Genomic DNA, 16,298 nt, shown 5'->3' with positions numbered 1-16,298 from the left:
ATGTATTTTTTTACAGTGTCGCTTTATTGGGAAGGTGTCACTTCTTAGCCTTTATGAACAGGAGGAGCAATTGCAGTGACCTCTAGCTCTGTCAGTGTACACATAGGGCGTGTGAGTATTAGTATCAGGGCAAACTAAAAATAAGGGAATCCATCCTTTAACTCCTTACCCTCATGGTGTTGTCTTTATCATCAATACTCATCATAATAAGGGCCATAATGAACTTCTTTGTCATTATTGCTTCATTCGTTGGACATTTTTTCGACTAATTTATTAACTGCAGAAGACTAGTAAAAAATATTTTTTTAAATGTTTCTTCCCCTGGCAGTTCAAAATCCTAAGAAATCATTTTTTTGCTATGATCTCAGATTAGAAGAAGCTAGCTTTTGTGATGATTAAGCTTAAAAAGAGAATGGTGAATCTCTGTGGAGGAGGGGTCTTAGATGCTGATGGTGTTAGAGCAACCTCCCTAATGTGAGTGCGGTTTGTTGTCTTTGCTGTGTGTCATCGCCCACTTCTCTCCCACGCCAATTCCAGTGAACTATATAAAGAATTTCTGAAGTTCACTGGAATTGGAAGTTCTATTCTCATCTCCAAAAGAAACGGATGTTCAGACACTTGACTAACCTTTTTATCATTTCCTGTTGTCATCATCCTGTATTCCCACACATCTACATGTGTGCTTGTCCATGGAAAAAAGGGAGTAGGCTGATACTGGTTTTTCTGGTCTACTCCCACTTCTTCTTCTTCTTCCTGCAAACTTGTCATTGTGACTGCGACATCATCAGTGTTTATACAGGGAGTATCTGAACATCCATCAACACCCCCATTTGTGCTCGGTGGAGTCAGTTAGCACTTCCTGGTGGCTGGTGGCAGGTCTGTCTGAGGCTTCATTTTTCACGCCTAGAACTGTTAATAGATTGATTTTGCTATTCCAGTGTGAAGATATAATGAATTACAATTTGTAGTTGTGCAGACCACTGAATGAAAGGAGTCTGTCTCTCTGAATAGCGGGGAAAATACATGGGTGTGGAGAGTAAATGACTGAATGAGCTGAAGTACCTCTGCTCCTGTAGAGGCGTTCACTGTCCGGAAGTCAAACACTGTGGTTGTGACTGTGCAGCTCCCAGCAGGTGACCATGTGTGGGATTATGCAAATTTGAAACAGGACAGAGAAAGCAACACGAAAGAGCAGACTGCATGCGTCCATCCTACTACATCCAAGCAAATAGTATTTGATGCTTTAAAAAAAAAAAAATTCAAAACCTCATGAAAAGAGTATAGTATAGAGAAGAGGTTTGACCTAATTTAACCTTAACCCTAACCCTATTTTTCACTGTACTTCAGATTTTATGAGCTTTAATTTCTCTTTATCAGTAAAGTTTATTTATAAGTAAAAGTTGCAATACCACTAAACCTAATTTTACTTGTGTATAGAAAAGGGCCAAATTTTACTGCTTTTTTCAGGGTACTTCATATTTTGTAAGCTGTATAGATATATATATAGAATATTTCTCACTGAAGTAGCACAAATAATTAAATAAAGAAGTACCTCAAAACTGTACTTAAGTACAGTAAAGTTACTTGAATTGACAGAAAGATCAGGGCAGGTTTCTGTGATTTCTTTGACTGTTTGTTTTTCGAGTGTTTCAGCGCCGATGTGGTGATATCATGAAAGACGCATGTAAACAACAAAGTAACATACGAGGTCTCTCTGTGACATCATGAGGCTCTGCACAGCGGTTGAACTGTATCTCCTCTCTCGTCTGCTGCAGTTGGCCGGTGGCACAAAAGCAAACAAGATAGCCATTGTGCTGTAAGAGCCCCGAGCACAAACATCAGCAAACTGTGCCACCGTTACCTACAAGCCTCAACAAAACAGGGCCCTCATTCATGTTGGTGTGTGTGTTCCCTCTGAGAGGGTTTCAGTGCACAGAGCATTCCAGTGTGGCGTTATTATAAATGCCCTTCATGAATCACCTTGGGGAAGTGCTGAACACTTGAGGACGCCTGTACAGAACACAGTACAGAAAGACCATTGTTTAGTGTGTCAGTGCAGAATTCATCGGATCAGGAAAATGATATTTACATGGTTTAACAAAGGCGCCTCTTTTATGTGGAAAAATTTATATTTAACTCTATTATAATCCTTTTTCAATGAACACATGTCTTAACATCACAACTACACTGTTCAAAATGAAAACAATGATCCAAAAACTTCAAGTTCAACACTTTATTTTGTGCTTTCTTCTTCAAATAGTAAAGTGAATAATGTCACTTCTGATTTAAAAGTATTTATATAAATAACATTTCAACAAATCACAATAAATGTTGCTATGTACACAGTCACAAGAATTTTCAGTCCTATTCCAACAATAAATAAGAGTTAATTCTAAGTACATCTAATCAAGAGAAACAAAACTATGAAAGCGATCAGGGTGCACCATGTCAACTTTTGTAAAAATGTTTAAAAAACACGTACAACTATTACAATTCTTACACATTAGAAACAATGCAATAATTAGAAAACACTGGGGAAACTATCTACAAATGTGCACTCCCAATCAAAAGGGACAACAGATATATAAGGTGCCAGAACCGCACTGTGCAAAAGAGGAGTCTACTGTATGTAGCCACCAATCCACTGAAAACAAGCTGCCAAGACAATATGTCCTGTGTCACATATTAATGCTGAGCCTCTATGAACAAAAAATAATCCTTTACACAGCAATGAATTCAAGTCACCAGGTTTGAAGCAAAAACAATGTGAGGTCAGGGTGAACCAGGAGGCACCCAGCACCTAACTATGAATGTGAGCGAAAAGCAAGTCAATCATATCAGGCGCACGGGAGGCTCGGGCCACGTCAATGGCTGTCTGGCCGCTGATGTTGGTGTGTTTCAGGTCGGACCGCGGCGCCAAGAACTCCACAACATCACGGTGACCTTCCCGGATGGCAATGTGGATAGGCAGGGCGCCGCTGTGGTCTGACACATTAACCGAAGCGCCGTACTCCACCAGAACCCGCAAAGTGTCCACGAACCCTGTCCGGGCTGCGTCGTGGATGGGCGCAATCCCGTGTTTATCCTGGATGTTGGGGTCTGCTCCTTTTTCCAGCAGCAAGCTGGCGATCTTGTAGTTCCCCATCATCATCACCTGTGGGAGAAATCAGAGGAGAGAAAGAAGAGAGGGCACAGTCAACACAACCTGTGTGTACATAGAAAGTTGTGACACTAGGTTTCTGTTATTCCCGACTGTATTCTTAATGTTTTCTTTCGGACCTGAAAGTCACTTCTGCTTATTTGTACACTTGGACCTGGTAAAAACTACAATACAATAACGATCCATAGAGTTCATGAGATTATAAACATCCTAAATGACAATATATATAATCAGTTGTCAATATCACTGAGTGAGACTAACACAGTTTAATACAGCAGTGCTATAACAAACCAAACATCAAATTGTTTGGATTTGATGCTTTTCTCTCTGTTATCTTATTGTTAAATACAAATCTTTGAGTTTTAGACAAAACAAGCCTTTTAAGACGGTCACCTTGGGGTCTGGGAAATGGACATTTTACTATATTTCTGATGTTTTTTGTGAATAAGGAAACGATTGCAAATTGAAGCTTACCCATTTTGTTTACCCTCATGTATATTAAAAGTGAAGAAACAAATTAACAACATAGTTTAACATCAATAAAGGTTCCTTAAATTACCTTAAAAACGAATTCAAAGCTGCCTTAAAGATTTGAAAAACAAAGTCATTATTACCTTTATAAAAGGTAGGATTTACAACTGTACCACTTCTACAGGTTATCTGAGGTCCTGGGATTTGGTTATTATTCTAGTATCAAAAACTAACTACGTTTTACCACTGCTATAACACACTCATAACAGGAAACTGTTCGAGGCAGCTTTTGTGCTTCAATGTCAAGAGAAAAGGCGATTATTCTGTCACGTATTTCTAAAGTTGGTCTTATGCAACGTTATGTGTGCAGTAAATACCTCGTACCTGAATCATGAAACAACATTTGTGGGAACCAGTCCTCACCTGTAGCGCAGTCCTGCCAAATTCATTGAGAGTATCAGGATGCACTCCGCACTCCTCCAGGATCCTCTGCACCTCGCTGCTCTTTCCTCTGGCTGCTGCCGCCGTCAAAGCTTTACCGGCATCCATCTGACTAAGGACCATTATAGTCTCTCTTTCTGCCTGGTCAGGAGGAGATTTAAGAAAATGGTTACACTGAAACTCAACTACGGGCCTCTCATGACGGCAATAACGGTGTAATAAACAGTAAAGAGGTAAAACCTGTACACAGGAAGATTAACATCGGATATATACAGCTAGCTACTACAGCATCCGGCTAACGTAAGCTTCATTTCCCCGATGACGCCATGTTAACTGATTGCTAGCGTAGTATTACAACAGGTCGTTTTAAGACATCGCTAGTTCAAACAACAAATACTTGTGGAAACATTTGTTTTACCAATAGACAGGCGCCTCACGTCAACTGTATCTCACAAACAACTAGCCTCCGGGCTAGCCGCTAACATTAACAAGGAAATATAGGGCTGTTAAGTATACCTTGTTCGGTTCCTTTAGATCCACAACGTCGCCAAAATGTTGTATCCCGCTTTTTCCAAAGACCAGTAATTTTCAAATAAAATCCTAACAAGGAAGGTTTATAAACATTAGAAAATACATTTGCGCGCTGAGATCTACACAGCAGTGTCTCCAGACTAACATTTACAAACATTGGAGAGATCACACGCTGACCAATCACAGCTTGCTCAGAGGGTGTTGCACTTCCATATATGGTTAAAGAGGCGGCGTTACAACTCGGTTACTACGCTATCACTGTGGTAACAGCAGCAGCCGGCCAATCAGAGCACAATGCTCAGAAAGCGGGCGATTCGTATACGTTGAAGGCTTCAAAGGCAGTTCATTCACATTTCTGACCTTTGGATGTATTTCTCCAGAGACAAGTGTGGAAAAAAGGCGGGTTTAAGTTTTTAATTTTAGGCGGAATTTAGCGACTGTGATTGCACAATGCATTACTACAATATGAGGACAAAAACTGCACATATATGGTGTTAAAAACTATTGAGATAAACAAGGGCACAGCACAAATACAAAGGTTACTAATGACAAGTTGTTTTAAGGCAATAATTTGTTTTAACATGTAAATTACAAGCAGTGGTCCCACAGTAAAACATTAAAATCAAATTGCACACAGATTTCATAAAACAAGATCAATGACATTAAATAGAGCAGGTGAAATTTAAAGACATATTCTTTCAGTCAAGGTAAAGCGATCATTAAAGCTCTTCTGGAGGTCCTGGAAGTGAAGAATATACAGCATCCCTCGGGCTTTATAAATTTGTCCTCAGCTGGTAGTCTAAATAAAGAAATGAGAAAAAATGTAAGGTGACATAGTAGCCTACATTATATACTAAAAACATTATGCAACATCATATAGAAATCATATGCAAAATCATTAATGTACCTCCACTCTGTGTAATGTACCTGACCCATGGTAAAGCCTGGTAACCACTTTTTTCAATAATCTTCATATATCGGACCTGGTGAAAAAAAAGAGTGAGTCAGGAAACACAACATGTTGAGGCAAGTAATAGTAATGTGCAACATCAATTAAATTAAGTTTGCCAGTAAAAGCACAAAATATCAGCTCTTACAGGACCTGACTTGACTATCCACACACCCCATGCAAAAGAGCTTTAAAATAGTCTGTATCTATATAAACAAGATGTAACTTGTTCAGACAGACTTAAGATCCAGAATACATTTGTATGGCTTGACTTATAATATTAAAAGGTTTGTCTCTGGGCTGACATTTAAGCAGAGCCTCAGCACTAAACACACAAACTTGTATACGCACCTGTATTCCTGAGACTGTGAAGTATGGGATTTCAAATTTGACAGTAATGGGAGGTTTGCCTTCAAGCTCATCGTTCTCCACACTGGGCAGACCAAAATGAGCTCTCATTAGAAACTCTTTACCTCCCTGTGTGGATTAGACAGACACAAAGAGAGATTGACTGACGAGCAGGAGGACAGAGTTAAATACTAAGCACACGTCTATCTTTGACTAGAATGTAAATTACAATTTAACGTTAAAGAAAGTCATATAATTTGAAGTCAGTGTAGTTGTGAATTTCTTACAGGGAAAGACTTGATGGTCCACACCGCCATGTTCTTCTCAGGCACGTATTTGGCTTGACCTGTGCTGGTTTTGAACTTCGGTGAATCAGCATCACTTGGGACAGGAACTCTCACCTCCACATTATTTGCCACAGACTGTTTTTTAAATTGTCCCTTTGCCTAAAAATAGAAGACAATGTGACAGGATATCTTGTGAAAGCCTCCCTCTTACTGTGGCTCAAAGGCCCCTGGGCAGGAACAACAACAGCTGTAAGATGAACAGTATCATTGTGTAAGACAACAACAAATACAACTTATTTTTGCTCTCATTCTCGTGATTTTATGCTTTTAAGCTTTTCTTACCAGTTTCTAAAAAAAATATAACTCCAGTAACACAAAATCTAAATAAAAAGCTTGTAATATATTGTGTAGTTCTGTAGTTAAAAAACAGTGTGTCATTACCTTCACCATGATCTCAACTCTGCTGTGAGAGAATTTCTCGATAACTGATTCAATCCATATCAGAGGCTTCACCTGTGAAAGATGAAGGATAAGGTTTCATTAAACACACAATTTTACAATAAAAACTCCTTAATGAAAGCTTTCCTTAATCACATCTGCATAATATTTAGCAATCTCCTCCCTTGACTTATTGTTTGTGCACATATCAATAGGCCCCATAAATAATAGGGTCAAAAGTATTGTTATTACTTTTGAATTAAATAAAAATAACTTGTTTGAATTCATTTATTTGATTACAAATTAGTTCCTTATATGTCCACTGGTCTTTAGACAGTTTCTTTTCGGGTTGCTTTTTTCCTGTGGGGATCAATAAAGTCTTTTTTATTCATCAATATTTCAGTCTCTCTTTATCCTGCCCTTTCTAACAGGTAGAATATGAAACTATGATAGGTGGAATAAGTGTTCAGAAAAGTCTCAAAGAAAAGTACTAGTAGCACAGTGTAAAAAATACTCCAGCAAAGGTAAAAGCCCTGCATTCAAAGCCATAAGTAAAAGTATACGAGTATTATCAATAACATGTACATAAAATAGAAAAAATAAAAGGATTAATTCTGCAGTAAAATAGTCTTGAAAACTTTGCAGAGAATGGAACCACGCAGGTAAAGTACAAGTACCTCAAATTTGTACTACAGTATTGTACTTGAGTAAACGTACTTTGTTAAATTCCACAACTGGACTGTAGCATTGTTATAAAGCTTGTAATAAATGCAGTCAGCCATGAATATAGCTCAAATATAAAGTGTTCACTGTGAATAAAGGTACATTATTGGACTAACGTGTGTATTGATGCGGTAGGACATGAGTTCAGACTCCCCGTCAGGAGGAATGAAGGAGATCGTTCGATCGCTGTCAAAGCGAGACAGACGGACACACTGGTGGAACTTCACATCCTCCATCACCACCGTCTTTCCCTTGTCACCTGAACACAATACAATACAATCAGCGGTGGTAATGTAAAAGTAACCAAAGCAGAGAGATAAGCTACATAATTATGCAGGTGAATAACTGTAGTGACTGATAGTTATGCATGGAGACAGAGGCTGCAGGTAAACATACGTCCAGTGAGAGCAAAAAGCACTCGGTCGTTGAGGCCCAGCCGCAGCTCAGGCATCCCAGAGAGCATCGTCTTCAGCTTGATGCTGCCCACAATGTCACTGCTCATCACACTGCCGTTAGCATTCACCTGAACAAACAACACACAGAGGAGAATAACTGTTTTAATAAGCTGAGGAACTGTAAAGAGTAAAAACAGGGAAAATAGCCCTGTATAATATCTTACCAAGACATTGATGGACTCGATGACATCAATAAAGACCTCATTCTTCTTGTATTTGATGCCCTCTGACCTCCACGAGACGGCGTTGGTGACGGTGGTCGGCACCTTGGACTTTGACACCTCCAGCTTGGCTCCTTGCTGAGTAATGTATCTGCACAAGATGAGGCGACAAGAGACAGCCTGCTGTGATTCAACATACTCTTTATCATTTATATACAGAATATTATTTATATGTCTGCATGTGAATGTCTTGTGTATCTCACTCCTGTAGGATCTTGCTGTCGGTGGTCTGAGGGAAGCCAAAGTCCATGAGCTCGTCCAGCAGCTCGTAGACGACCACAAAGTTGTCCTGAATGCTCTCCTCCTCCAGCTCTTTGAAGTACTCTGTGAACACCTGCAAGACAGAAAGTAATAAATATGATATTAAATATGTTAATTAATGGAAACTACAAACAAAAATTGTAATCATAAAAAACCCCTTCATGTGCGACTCACCTCCACTAGTTTGTACAGAAATGAGTAGACAAGGGAGGCGTTGGAGTTCTTGTTTGTAGTGGCCACCACTGTGCAGGTGTCTGGTCAAGGAGTTTTCTTACTTCATTATAATTATATACTCACAGGTCTGCATTTGTATCTTTATACTGAAAGATTGTATATTTTAACATTTACTTCAATTAAGAAGTTGATACAGTACTTCTACTTTCACCAGAGTTAAAGTAATCCCTACCTGTACTTCTACCTGAGTAAAGAATGTGTTTGTTTTTTTATTCTCTGAGCAGCATGTAGTAAAGGATACAGTAGAGGTTGTTGTGTTTGATCCACATGAAGTGAACACTGCCATGTGACAGCACAGGACACAGAAGGCCTTCCTCTTCATGTGTCATGAGTAAAGGCATGAAGTGGTCGATCTCCGCCATGTCCACATCGCCTTTGTAGTTCCGACAAATCAACACCTGAGCGTGGAGAATAAAACCATCAGACAACAAGGAACAAGGAAAGTGCTCCAACAAAAATGACAAGAATTTTGATGTGTGTAAGTCAAAAAATAAGTGTGTGACATTGTTTCTTTAATACCCATTATTCAATTCAATTAAACTGCTTTATTGGTATTAACATTTCTGGAACAATTTTGTCAAAGTATCGAAGTAGAAAATGATCAAATATTTTTAATATTACCCTAACAGATGAATACATATGAATTAGTGGCATTCACACTTCATTTACGCTTTATTTACAGGTGGCATTTACTCTTCTAACGTGGTTCAAGGTGGTTCAAGGTAAAGAATGGTTTGAGTGTTTTTTTAATTTTCAACTAATTACCAGAGCTGATTGATAGATTTCTCCAATATAATTTTGATGTTGAAATAGTTACTGATTCTAGTTTTAGCTTTTCAGATTTGGAGATTTGTTGTTTTGGTAAGCTAATGTGATCATAAATTAATACAACATAACAAGCAAATTGATGACATAACCATGGCCCTTACCATTCTTTCTACTTTCTTTGGACCAGGGAGGGAGTTAAGGAATAAAAATAATCAGCAGATCAAACAATCATGAAAAAAGTATTACAATATAACTCAAGTGATTCACTCAAGTGATGCATTACAAATCGGAAGTTCTTCAGTTCACTTTAGCTTTTTGTTTCCATGCTATTTTTGACTTCTACTTACCATTCAGAAGGAAATACTGTCATTTCTAACTACGGCAGTTTTAATTACTTTATATTTGAGTAGAATGACACACAAAGGCAGCATTTTTGTGCATGCAGTACTTTTACTCCTCATGCATTTACTTCTCTATGCTGGGCATTTTCTTGTTATAAAGTATTTTGACAGTGTGTGTTAATTTTACAGTTACCACAATCATCTTTTTGCAGCCCTGGATACAGCTGAACTTAATCCATTGTGATTGACAGTCAATAAAAACATGTTCTACAGACCCTCAGATGTTGACATAGGCCTACTTGTGATTTAGTAGATTGTCAAATGAATGAGCAAGCATCCTAACCAGTTGTAGGCCCTCTCGTAAACATCAACAACCTTCTACACTTGAATGGTGGTCTCAGCTGTAAATAAGACGAATGTAAAACAGGTTGAACCCGCTCCAGATGCAACAACCTGAGGTCACAACAAACTGCAGGTCAGTTGAGCAGAAGCTGTCCTTGAATCAGATCAAATTAAATGTCACATGTGTTTCTGTACACACTCACAACTTCGAGAGCATTTGTACTTCCTGTTTCTTCCTGTACTAGTGTGTCAGGTAAGGTTCTGTCAGGAGAGAGAAGGATGTTCGTGCCATGTAGTAACAACATAAAGGCGGGGGTCATAGATTTAAAACAATGTTGTTATACTACCGCCATGACTGAAGGCTGAAGTCAGGTGCACAGGTGCTGCAGCACAATTTGTCACATTCACTTGAGTTAGGCTATTTAAGGCTGCAGGTGTTTCCACTGACAGTCATGTACCCGGAAGTAAAGAAGCCCAATGAATGAGTGTGTCGCAAACTCCTCATTAATTTTTAACCACTCAAACGCCATTAATGATTTAACAATTAAAGCAACAGTTCAACATCTTAAACAAGGAATAAGTAGTGAGTTCTGTCGCTTTTAAAGCCGCGTGAAGCTAATTAAGCAGTTATCAGTGAGTTCAATGATCAGCAGCTTTAATCTTACCTTCCCCTTCAGGTCCAACACAAATATAGCGGAGGCAGACATCGCGTTTGACCTCACGACAGCGGAACATGCGAGTCTACAAAACACACAGACTCAGTTTAAAGTCCAACTCGAGCTTTCGCTGCTTTTAATTTCCTCTCGCCATCCAAACCAGACGCATTCATCAGCCCGAGGTGATCATGGATTCCACCGTGTCTGTTTCCTGAAGGTGCCGTGACGTCATGACAGGCAGGTAAAACATTCACCAGCTCACCTGTGCAGAAAGTAGGCGAGAGGGGGCCGCGTGCTGCTTAATTTCTCCGCCAGAGGGCGCTATAGACACACAAATCATAGCAGGGACGTAAGAGACTTCATGACCTGTGAATCATGTTGACTGACGTTACTGTTTTCTTTATTATTGAGAATGGCTTAATTTTATATCCATTAATGTTTATATTTCATTTAATTAATCTTAATTTCTTTTCTGTATCTCATCTCATACAGAATATGTCACTCAAAATACACAGCCACTAAAAAATACATTTTCCCACAAATGCTATCACAACTTCCTCAATTCGGAGTTCAGAAGTTGATAAATAGGAACTGTTCAGGACACTATTGACATGAGCATGAGCAAGTGACTGTAAATTAGTACATTATTTCTTTATGATAAGCAAAGACAACACAAGAGTCAAGCACTCATGATAGAGCTCATATTTATGTCATGTGAAAGTGTTTGTCATTATAGCTCACTGTATACTGCCTTTAAAGACTTACAACATGAAATATGGCGAGTGTGCACATTTCTGAACCCTGTCAAAGGCCTTCAGCTTATCTGCAGAGCTATAAACCTCTGAGAGACACAACAACAGTGTGTGGCCTTGACTTAAAGCATCATTGCCTCAGTGTCTGAAGAGAAGCAAACTTTTTCTTTTTTAAGTTTTGCCCAACAAACAATCAAAAGAACAGTCATCTCTACATTTGGGTCTCAATCCAACATGAAAGTATAGAATAATTGCAGATTAAGCACAGGAGGAAAAGACTCACCCCCCATCACAGGAAGGGTGAATTCCCAAGAGTCTAATGAACTGGCTTGATGGCATCCAGTGTACGAGCATTTTACGGTGGGAAACTGTTGAGAGATCATGTCATTCTAACACAAGGCTCTCCTGGCTGGTTTGTCCACGTGCTGCATGGTGAAATAAGACCATTACAAATTTAAATGAATAGAAACGAGGGAAATAAAAAGAAAAAGCTGCAAGCGATTTTTTTCGCATTACTTTATCCTCTCTGTGATTTAATAGAATATTTCTTAGACTAGATCTAGAACACAATATTTTTTTTTCTCATATGTGTTCTGCATAATGCACACATTTGTATTCATTCAGTCTATTTTTTTCCTTTTGTCGTTTACATGGACATTCCCAGAATATTATGGACTTCTGTAAAAGAACATGTGATGTGTTGAAGCGTGGCACAGAAACTACCTTCTCGCTGTGCTTATGAGAGTTTTTACTTCACTGAGAGCTACACCTCTGCTCTCAATCTGTGAGCGTGCGCTCAGGGTTCCACAAACACTTGCTGATCACATGCTCGGGGAGCTCCATAAGCCATAAACCTTGCCGTACGAGATCTCCACGTATTACCACCCCCCCCTTGCCTTTCTGCGTGGTATTATGCCCCAGATCTCAGCAGCCTCAATCCATATTACTGTGTCTGCTTCTTAGCAGCCATATGTAAGAAGGCAGTGATGAAGAATAACACAAGAAGTGTATGAATGTGCGTGTGAGAGGGCCAGGTGGAGATCAGACTTTTCCAGTATCCCCTCCTTTTGTCCATACAGGTTTGGTCCTCCTTATCTGGACTCTGTTTGTCTAATGACACATGAGTTTATCTAAGCCACAAATGAGACAGCCGCACCTAAAACATGTGTTCACACAGGATATGTGCTGTGGTGGGTCTATCATAAATATTATTCAAACCAGGCTTGTGCTGTTTGAAACCAGTTCACTTATTTCACAGATTCTATAAAGGTCAGGACGTTTGACCCACTTCCAAGCTTGTCTGCAGTCTGCTGCTTTTTCCAGTCAAGTTTAGTGTCGACAAATATTTGGGTTTTAAAATCGACCTGACAGCCTAAATAAATCTGACACAACAGGAAGAGCTTTTTTTCCTTAATGTAAACATCATCTTTGTTCCCTTCAGCTTCTGCTACATAAAGTCTGACTCCCCTTCGCTGCTCCATGTGATGTGGATTACACGGGATCCCCCTATGGTGGCTTAGGTCCAACGCACACATATGGAAACACTCGACCGGTCAGACGAACTGAAAAAACGTGACTTTTCCTTTTCTTTACTGCTGCAGCTCGACTTTGCACTATATCTGACCTACTTTAAAGCCAGACAGATGTTTCCCCAGTCACTGTAAACATATGTCTACATTATTATCTTAACATGCATCCATTTGTAGTTCATGTTACGTCATTAAACATGGGCGTTAATCAGGTATCAGGATGCAGTAGGTCTTAAAATGTACTGCAGCAAAACTCAGGCCTAACGTCACAAAATTACTGGACACATTTTTGATAGTCGCTTCAGAGTTTCAGTTGTTTTAGTGGAAAAAAAATATCGTCTGATTCCAGCTTTTCAGATGCAAGGATCTGCTTTTCTTTGTTAGACATGATTGTCTTTGTTTTTTGGACTGAAGGTCAAATATTTTTTATTTTTGTTTTTACATATAATGGCCAAAATGATAAATTGGTAATTCAAGACAAGATATGAAGATGATCCACATTAAAACAAACAGAATAATAATATTGAAGAAAAGTAGAGGCCCAGAGGACTGCTCTTTCAGAGAACCATTGAACCAATGAACGAGCAAAGCAACCTCAGCCTGGACCACTTCCTTCACAGCTTTGGGTGTTAGTTTCGTAAGTGTATGTGTTACGGGTTAATCTAGCAGTTGCTCACTTCAGTTTTCATATTAAACTAAATAAGTACAACCAAAACACTACAATCGCCAAAATATTCTTTGATACTTTTTGATGCCTTTTTTGCAGTTTGAAGCATAGCTTCTGGCTAGTTGGTTACAAGCTAATGCAGGGACTAGACATCCAAACTGAGATAGCATACAGCTCTTCTTAGCCACCAACCATGTCGATTGTAGGACAACCGATTTAGCTGCTTCACCCCGGAGACAAAACGTCTCTTGACCACATTCGCAAACAATTTCACTCTGGGAAATTTCCCTGAAAGTACCAACCACATCTATTCACACCAACTGAGTCACTAAAAAAGATGATATCCCCCTCCCTCATCTATAACCTGTATTGTGTTTCCCTCTCAGGGTTACAGCAGCAGCATGAACGCTCAGAGAGATAGAGAAAGTAGTGAGACTTCCTGTGAACGTGCCTATATCCCTGTTGTGTGAGCTAGTTTGGTAACTGATACAGGAAGCCCAACAGCGTTACACATGACTTTCACCACTTTTATCTGACACCACAGATCTACCATCAGTTTATAGTTTATGACAATAAACAGCATCTTTTTGTGCCCTGCAAAGTATCAGTAGCATGAGCATCCTCCTGCCTCCTGCAGTTGGGGATGCTGTGTTTGGCCTGCAGGTTGTCATGTGGACACCAAACAGGCTATTGTTGTTACCAGTTGGTGGTTTGCTTGGTAACCTGACAGGGGAATATCTTTAACCCTCCCCCTCCACCCCCCACTGTCATTTTTTTAAGGACACTCCCCTTCGCTTACGAGTCAGTGGTGTGAGATAAAACTCCACCCAATGTCAGCCAGCCAGCCAATAAGAAGACAGGGAACATATGTAAATAATGAGGTGAGCAGAGGATATGGATGACAGAGCATAGCAGAGGACATCTGTCACCTGTGCCTCAGGTGTATCTCTGCTGATCGCCTCATTGGAGTAGCGCACAATGATGCAAAGGAAAATTTGTTTTGAATAGCACACTATCATCAACAATGCGGCTAGTAATGGGAGCCACTTACACGCGATTAGTGCCATAAAAATTTGTTTCAAAAGTTAAACAGATGCTCAAACCTGCAGATGGCATTTGTCATTCATGTGACGTGATGCTGTTGGGCGTGGAGTTACTCTGGAATGTGGATCCCAATTCCTGACAGACGACATGCCAGCTTCCCAGTGAAATAATGTGAAGGCAGTGCAGCTTGTTCTGAGCAGGGCCTATCTCCGACGTCAATCCAAGCCTTCAATCTCTCTTACACACACTATCTTGTACAGTCAGTACAGTGTACTACATCAGAGACTTTGAATTAAACCTACTTAAATAATTGAAAATTAAACATTCTAACATTTTCAGAGCAGTTCTAAGATGCTTCCTTAAATCTTTAAAGGTATTACGTGTAGCTTTCCCAAAGAACTGTTGACACAGGTGGACATTAAGTTAGCTAACAATTATCGTTGGCTAAAATACTGTTTGTCACAATACATACATTTTTATCATGGATAAAGTTAGCTAGCCAGCAGTTAGTTGTAATTTGGAAAGTAAGCCGACAAACATGGGCTATCAACTCTGAGAGTATTTTGCTAGCAGTAATGCACGCAAGCTAAGGGTAGCAAGCTAACAAAAACTTAGCGATGCTATATTGATCTGTCATTAGTAGCCTGCTAACGTTAGCTGACAAAGTAACTTCCAAAGAGCAAGCTAGTCAATTTGACAATAAGATTAGCCCCTGCGGTCTGGATGAAGTAGCTGACATCATCCGTTAGAGCTAGCTAGTGTTGCACACACTGCAGATGAATGGGAGCTAAAGAGAGGAAAGGCTCAGGAGCACACATCTTTGGATTTTACTGGAAAAAAATGTGTCCTTTAAAAGGACATCAGTCCTTACAGCACCATAGAGTGACGGAGGAGCCGTCATTTTTAAATTCAGGTCACAATGTGTTCACACATTGATGATAAAAAAGGAATTGCAATTATGTAAGGCTCTATAAACTCTACATAGTACCTTTATAGAACAATCCAATACGGTAAGCTCCAGTCTGCATGTTTATTGCCTGAACAGAGAAGTTATGAAGTTGGCTTAGGAAACTCTATCCATGTCCATTGTTTGATCTGTACAATCTAATCAGGACATTTAGACACAGTGTGTGCTTCCTTTGCATTCAGTTTGAATTATCAGATTGAGATCAGCCTCCTGATTAAGTCTGACAACAATCTTATCATGCCAAATATTTGCAGCGGCAACATAACATTTGGCATGAAATTCTGTCTATCCAGTCTCTGGGTTACGAGAGCACTCACTAAAGCATCTAATTAAATAATTTATATCCTGTTTTATTATTATCATCACTCAAAAGCTATTTGTAAAGACACTTGGTCAGTGAATTCTAAATGTTGAGCCACATAAAACCTAAAGACCTTTCCTTGATAAATCACTTTGTAGCTGCTGTTGACGCTTCAGCAATCTTTCCTCTGAGTCCACCCCCTCCGCACTGTGATGCACGGTGATGCACTGTGGCACATAGAGCACTGGTGGGGAGGACGTTATTAACATGAATTATGGAGGAGGTTTATTAGATTAGTGAGAGGATGTTTGCTGGTCGTTTGCTTTTATGGGTGTGTCCGGCCATCTTGGACCATCAAAGAGCAACCTCATGTGAATTGATATCTTTTTTTTTCTTTTTTTTTACAGTGACT

At 39.5% G+C, this 16,298-nt stretch overlaps 2 protein-coding genes across 2 annotated transcripts; both read right to left on the bottom strand.

Annotated features, from left to right (window-relative positions):
- Nucleotides 1–2,249: 2,249 nt before the first annotated feature.
- Nucleotides 2,250–4,742, bottom strand: cdkn2d (cyclin-dependent kinase inhibitor 2D (p19, inhibits CDK4)). The gene is made up of 3 exons (XM_069666184.1): nt 4,589–4,742; nt 4,055–4,213; nt 2,250–3,154 (listed from the first exon to the last, which is right to left on the bottom strand). The coding sequence occupies exons 2-3, from the start codon at nt 4,193–4,195 to the stop codon at nt 2,801–2,803; spliced, it is 495 nt and encodes a 164-aa protein (XP_069522285.1). The 5' UTR covers nt 4,196–4,213; nt 4,589–4,742; the 3' UTR covers nt 2,250–2,800.
- Nucleotides 4,743–5,008: 266 nt separating this feature from the next.
- Nucleotides 5,009–10,843, bottom strand: ap1m2 (adaptor related protein complex 1 subunit mu 2). Its single transcript, XM_069665800.1, has 12 exons — nt 10,636–10,843; nt 8,761–8,917; nt 8,460–8,527; nt 8,228–8,358; nt 7,968–8,115; nt 7,745–7,871; nt 7,465–7,607; nt 6,629–6,700; nt 6,188–6,346; nt 5,904–6,029; nt 5,511–5,586; nt 5,009–5,402 (listed from the first exon to the last, which is right to left on the bottom strand). Exons 1-12 carry the CDS (start codon nt 10,675–10,677, stop codon nt 5,377–5,379), a joined length of 1,275 nt encoding a protein of 424 aa, XP_069521901.1. The 5' UTR covers nt 10,678–10,843; the 3' UTR covers nt 5,009–5,376.
- Between the last annotated feature and the right edge of the window lie 5,455 nt (nt 10,844–16,298).

Source organism: Semicossyphus pulcher, unplaced genomic scaffold (genome assembly GCF_022749685.1).
Source record: "Semicossyphus pulcher isolate SPU_LCO1_2020_fin unplaced genomic scaffold, fSemPul1.0.p SCAF_17, whole genome shotgun sequence".
NCBI lineage: Eukaryota > Metazoa > Chordata > Actinopteri > Labriformes > Labridae > Semicossyphus > Semicossyphus pulcher.
Note: the sequence above shows the minus strand (reverse complement) of the source record. Positions and strands in the feature narration are given on the sequence as shown.

Coding starts and splice junctions, on each gene's coding strand:
- cdkn2d (XM_069666184.1), bottom strand. CDS start 4,195: ATGGTCCTTAGTCAGATGGATGCCGGTAAAGCTTTGACGGCGGCAGCA. Junction 3,155..4,054: donor TTGGCAGGACTGCGCTACAG/GTGAGGACTGGT, acceptor TTTCTCCCACAG/GTGATGATGATGGGGAACTA.
- ap1m2 (XM_069665800.1), bottom strand. CDS start 10,677: ATGTCTGCCTCCGCTATATTTGTGTTGGACCTGAAGGGGAAG. Junction 8,116..8,227: donor GACAGCAAGATCCTACAGGA/GTGAGATACACA, acceptor CATCTTGTGCAG/ATACATTACTCAGCAAGGAG. Junction 6,701..7,464: donor CCTACCGCATCAATACACAC/GTTAGTCCAATA, acceptor CATCTTTCACAG/GTGAAGCCTCTGATATGGAT.